The sequence below is a fragment of the Sciurus carolinensis genome, chromosome 14 (assembly GCF_902686445.1).
Source record: "Sciurus carolinensis chromosome 14, mSciCar1.2, whole genome shotgun sequence".
Classification (NCBI taxonomy): domain Eukaryota; kingdom Metazoa; phylum Chordata; class Mammalia; order Rodentia; family Sciuridae; genus Sciurus; species Sciurus carolinensis.
This window is the reverse complement of record NC_062226.1, coordinates 23,329,458-23,335,109: the sequence shown is the minus strand read 5'-3', so window position 1 is coordinate 23,335,109 and position 5,652 is coordinate 23,329,458. Positions and strand designations below refer to the sequence as shown.

Here is a 5,652-nt window from a genome sequence, read left to right as displayed (position 1 = left end):
CAGGATCATGTTCCCACTGTGAAGTTCTTACAATTGGGATAGCCTGGCTCTTGCTTGTAGCTGGAGGTTCTGCCTCTTTGGCCTATTTTTAGTTGTAGATGGACATAATAACTTTATTTATTTATTTTTTGTGTGTGTGTCACTGAGGATCGAACCCAGTACCTCACATGTGTGAGGCAAGCACCCTACCACTGAGCTCAGCCCCAGCCCCCTCTTCTGCTTTTTGATGAGTCCATCAAGGGCCCCAAGGCTGAGATCTGTGGCTAAGTAGAACACTTCAGGTTGGGCCATATAAGCCCAGGTTCCGGGCAGTTTGGGAAATCCTGGGAGTTTTCCTCTGGGGAAACGGATAGTGAGCAGGTTTGCTAGACCTGTGTGAGTTCTTTATGGAAGGGAGAAACTGAATGTTGGTTTTTAAGCTGGGTCTTGCTGCCTTTGTTTGGGTACTGCCTGCCTGACATTGATGCTGGGCTGTCTCTGGGATTTTGGTTCCTTGTCGAGTCTTCTGACTGTTTTTAAACATGTGTGGGTCTCCTGGAAGGAGTCTTTGGTCAGACTGCACAAACTGGCCTTTGGGCTTCACTTGACTGGTTTCACAGTGGAAGGGTTGGACTAAGCGATGCATCTCTAGGTATGTGTGCCATGGAGACTCAGGAGTCTGAAGACAGCTGCTGTTGGCTTCTTCCAGAATCTTCTCTACCTCAGAATCTGCCTCTTCCAGGGACAGGGAGCTCCTTGCCTCCTTGTTAATCCAAACAGCACTGATCATGGATCCAGCAGAAGTATTCATGTTCCCTCCTGAGAAGAGAAGGTGCAAGCAGCGTCATCACTGGAAGATACACAGGCAGCTATCGTTTAGGGGGGCCCAGAGTTTTCAGGATAAGGAAGGCCATATCCAGATGTCCCCTGTATGTGTGAGATACACAGAAACACACATGGTCTCATGCACACGTACTCCTCCACTCAAGGTACACACACTCACATACTACTTGGCTATTCAATAAATATTCATTGAGGACTTAATACGTGCCAGGCCTCATTTTTTTCTGGGTCCCAGGAATATAGATAGCAATGAACATTGAGACAAAACCCACACCTTCATTTGCATGTGTCCTTGAAGAGTAGAAAGACAATAGGCAAATTAATGTTATAATAACATTTCAGGTGGTAAACAATACTATGGAAAAATTCAAGCATAGTAGAGGGTCATAACTGGAGGGTGTGAACTCTGGGAAGAGGTGGGAATTAGCATTTGAGGCCAGAAAAATGGCAAGGAGCAAGGGTGTGCATACACTCACTGCTGTAATTTGACTCTGGAGTGTCCCGCAAAGGTCCATGTGTTAGAAGGTTGGCCCCCAGCCTGTGGTGCTATTGGAAGGCAGTGGAATCTTTAAGAGGTGGAGCCTAGTGAAAGGAATTTGGGCCATTGGGCTGCCCTTGAATGGACTACTGGGGCATCAGCCTCTTTCTCTCGCTCTTTTTGTTTCCTGGCTACCATTAAGTGAGTAACCTCTTCCATCACATGCTCCCACCATGATGTACTGTGTTGCCACAGGTCCAAAGCAACATGACCAAATGAATGTGGATTGAAACCTATGAAACTGTTAGCCAATATAAGTCTTTCTTCCTTTTAAGTTGATTTTCTCAGGTATTTTGTCACAGCAGCAGCAAACTGACTAACACACTCACATGCATCTAGATATATGTACACTCTCCAGAGGAAAAGATTATTTTTATTTATTTTTAATTTTTCACAGTGCCTTGTACTTGCTAGGCAAGTACCCTCCCACTGAAGTACATCCCAGCCCTTTTTATTCTGAGTTAGAGTCTCACTAAGTTGGCCAGGTTGGCCTTGAACTTGTGATCCTTCTGTTTCAGACTCCTGAGTAGCTGATATTACAGGTGGGCACTACTAGAAAAGATTATTCTTATGGGGTTTGTGTGTCCTTCCTGAGATTCCGATAATGAATTTACAGGGGAAGGAAGAGCTATGCTCTGAAGCACCTTCTTGTAGAGAACTAGCTCTTGTCCTTCTCCTGGACCACAGACACTGTTCTGGGAAGACATCTAAGCACCTTTGCTTTGCCAAACTAGTTTCAGAGGTGAGGATGCAGACCAATGTCTCCCTTCTTTCTCACAGATGTCACTATTACTTTTTCCCCCACCATTTTGTGGAAAATGATAATTCCTTGTAAACTCTCTGTGGCAATGAGAGTTGAAGGGATGTGAAAGGCATTTTCTTATAGAAAGCAAGTCAATGACCAACCCAGGGGTCCGCTGAAATGTCAGTTTAGTTTTCTTGAGTGTCCTGGTCCCTGTTACCCTAAGGAGGCCCTGAAATTGACAAAGTGTGCCACAGGAGTGGGGAGATAGTGTTGGAGGAAGGAGGTCAGCAGGAAGCCCTTGAGGTCCTAAAGAAATGGAGGGAACAGAAAACCAGAGGCATCCATTTCTACAGACAGTCACAGTCCTGCCAACAGAATTCTAGAGGGAAGACTGAAGATATGTTCCTGCTTTGCAGCTACACTATATTCTTACAGTGACAGCATGAGACCTTTTACAGATATTCTGAATGCTATGTGCTTATTGGAGAACAAGGAAGGAGGGGGATGTAATGAGAGAAGCCACAAATTGGTCTCCTCTCCCATCAGGAGTCTATAAGGACTCTCGACAGGCAGGTCTTCAGAGGAGGACCTGCTGAACTGTCAGTCCCAGACTGCAGTCCAAAGAGGACAAAGGAGAGAGAATAGTGGGCCAAACCCTTGGACCTGACCCCAGACAGAAACTTTTGTTGCAGTTCCCTCCATGCTTTTGAATAGTGCTGTTTCTCTTCTGTCCAAGCAAAGAAGAATGAAGGTAATTGAAGAGCATAGAACAACTTCATGCCATGTTGTTCTTTAAATCTGTTTTGGCTTGGTTTGATCAACAGGGGACTGGGACTGGCAAACTCAGGCTCTGCTCTAAGACCACATACATGACCACCACTTCATTATTTCACGTGCCCTCTGTCACGATTATATAAAGATTGTAGAACCACAAATGGCTACAAGTGTCCAGAAAGACCCTGCCCTGGTGGGGGGACCTGAGCAGTCCTTGCATTAACCTGCCATGAAAATATCACATGGTATGATGGAGAAGGGAGCAGAGCACTGTTACCAAGTGCAGGAGAAAGGAGCAGCAGGGAGTGTGGGGCGGGCATGGTGAATTCTATGGGGAATGTTGAGTTTGAGATATTTTTGATATTTTTTGACTCATACCTTTAAGCAATTGGATTTGTAAGTCTGAATTGCAGGTGTGTTAAACATGGTTCTCATTGGATAGGGGTTTGATTTAATAGATGTCTACTGAATGACCGCATGAATGGATATCCTCGAGGGTGGGATAGGTGTTAGGAACTTTTCAGCTTATGCCCTGCAGAGGTGGGGCCATTGGCTGTGCCAGTTCCATCCAGATGGATCCCACTGGTTGGCAACATGCCAAGTAATGAGAGCTGGACTCATTTCATTCAGAGGTGTCCTATTTGACTCCAAAAGTTTCCTTTAGGTGGCCTTTTGGAGAACCTTCTTTTAAAGGGCATTTCCTTCCCTGGACAATGAGGCCCCTCTGGGCACTGATTCCTTCCCAGCCTGACTTGACAAAAGGCAGTCCACTCCATTTTTTTCTCTTATAACCACAGAAACTCTGAAGGCATGACTATGACCTTTCAGAGGATCTTCCCTCCTCCCTTGACCCGAACACCACTCTGTTAGAAGATGAAGGGCTGGAATTTGTCAACCACTTACTTCCTGAGCCTCTGTGTCCTTAGTGTCATTCTAGAATGAAATCTGAGTTCCTAAAGGGGTAGGGGGTCTTCCCATGAAGAGGGAGCTCTGTGTCTGATCATACCACCCTGGCTGCTGTTTGAGACTCGATAAGCTTGGGGTGTCTCGTGGACTCTGAGTCCTGCACTTTCTGTGGCCCAGAATGTTCAGAATACCAAGTCTTCTTCCTCCAGAGCCAGTTCCTTGGTTTGTAGGTGGTGCCTCTGTGAGATCCAGCCGGGAAGCAGAGTGTCTGTCACCCACCTGGCCGAGCAAGGGGGAAAACCTGGCTCACCAGGCTGACCAGTCTAGCAAGATTGGAACCCAGGTGCAGAGGCCAGGACAGCACTACTAGCCAGATGCCTGACTGAGGCCCTTGGCTCACTTGGCCCCGGGACAGATGGTGCAGAGCTGCCTGATCCGGTCTCCCCTGCTCAGGTTCTGGGTCTGACTGGACCAGCAGCAACTCTGCTGGTCCCCAGCAGGAGACTGGCAGAGCATGGCCCTGTCCTCCCTGAAGCCAGCCACCTATTCTGCCCACAGACAGGCCCTCCTCTCCCAGCACCTGCCCAGCCTTACCTTTGGGGAGCACGAGGAGGTGGGCCTGGGTCCTCTGCTGCCTCCTCAGGCCTTCATACTGGGCTCGCAGGAGCTGGATGCTGACAGGAGGCCCTTGCCCTGGGGCCTGAGTGCGGGAGGAGCCTTCAGCCATGAAGCAAGACCCTGTTTGCCAGAAGCGGGGCAGGGCAGGGCACGGGCAGGCCAACCCCTTCATCCGGATCCGGGAGAAAAGCAAACACTGAGGGGTGAGGCAGGGGGAAGGGGAGGGGCAGAGGGAGGGGGCTGAGGCAGAGGGAGTTGGAGAGCAGAGCAGGAAGTGAGGAGAGAAGATGGAAGGAGAAAGGGGAGGAGAGAAATGAAGGGAGGGAAGAGGAGGTTGGAGCGGGGAGGAAAGAGGAGAAAGAGAAGTCCTAGTTAGGAGGACGATTCGGAGAGGGGACAAGAAAGGGGCAGCAGAAGGGGAACAAGAAAGAAGGAGGAAGGAGTCGAGAGTGACCAGGGGGATTGATGGGGCACAGAAGAGTGGGGAAGGTGGTGCCCGCAGGGTGGGCAAGAAGTGGGTGGGGGATGAAGAGAAGGCAGGCGCAGCTGCTGGGGTCCTCCGTGAGGCCCAGGAGGGGTCTTATTCCAAGTCCTTCACTGCTTGATCCTGAAGCTTAGAATCCAATTCCCCCATTTCCTGCAAAGCTGAAGCCAGGGCTGAGGAATGCCAGGTACCTGTCCAGCTCCCACATCTCAGGCTGGACCCTGTCGGCTCATCAAAACCTGCTGGCTTGGTTTGCAGCTGTCAAAAGGAACACCGTAGCAGCCCCGCTGAGCTGGTGCGCCAAAGGTACGCACGGTGGCCACGCGCTAGGGGAATTCACAGCAAAGACTGAAGCAAGATCTCATGTCAGATCCTGACACACTCCCCAGGCAAAAGCCCAGCCCCAAAGTCTGCCATGGGACAGAGCCCAGGAGAGCCCTGGCCTTTAGCCAGCCCCACCCCTTTGACATTCGATGCAGCCTCTGTGGTCTTGGCGTTTTCCAGCCAGGCAGTACATTGGTGTTTATCTCACCCACAGCTAGGTGCCACCTCGCCCTGTTTGCCAGGTCCACCAACTCCACATCCCCTTCGAATGCCAGACTGCCCCTCTGTGTTACATCAGCTTTGACCTCTCCTGTTCCACCTGGTCAACTAAGTCCTTTCCATCTGCTAATATGATGATGCTCACAGATCTCCCGTTACCCAATATACCTGCAGAGACAAGGTAAACAGGACAGGACAAACTTACACGTTCAGAGATGAACC

At 49.6% G+C, this 5,652-nt stretch overlaps 1 protein-coding gene across 1 annotated transcript; it reads right to left on the bottom strand.

The window, feature by feature from the left end:
• Positions 1–215: 215 nt before the first annotated feature.
• On the bottom strand, positions 216–4,575 carry C14H9orf152 (chromosome 14 C9orf152 homolog). The gene is made up of 2 exons (XM_047523652.1): positions 4,380–4,575; positions 216–798 (listed from the first exon to the last, which is right to left on the bottom strand). The coding sequence occupies exons 1-2, from the start codon at positions 4,573–4,575 to the stop codon at positions 278–280; spliced, it is 717 nt and encodes a 238-aa protein (XP_047379608.1). The 3' UTR covers positions 216–277.
• Between the last annotated feature and the right edge of the window lie 1,077 nt (positions 4,576–5,652).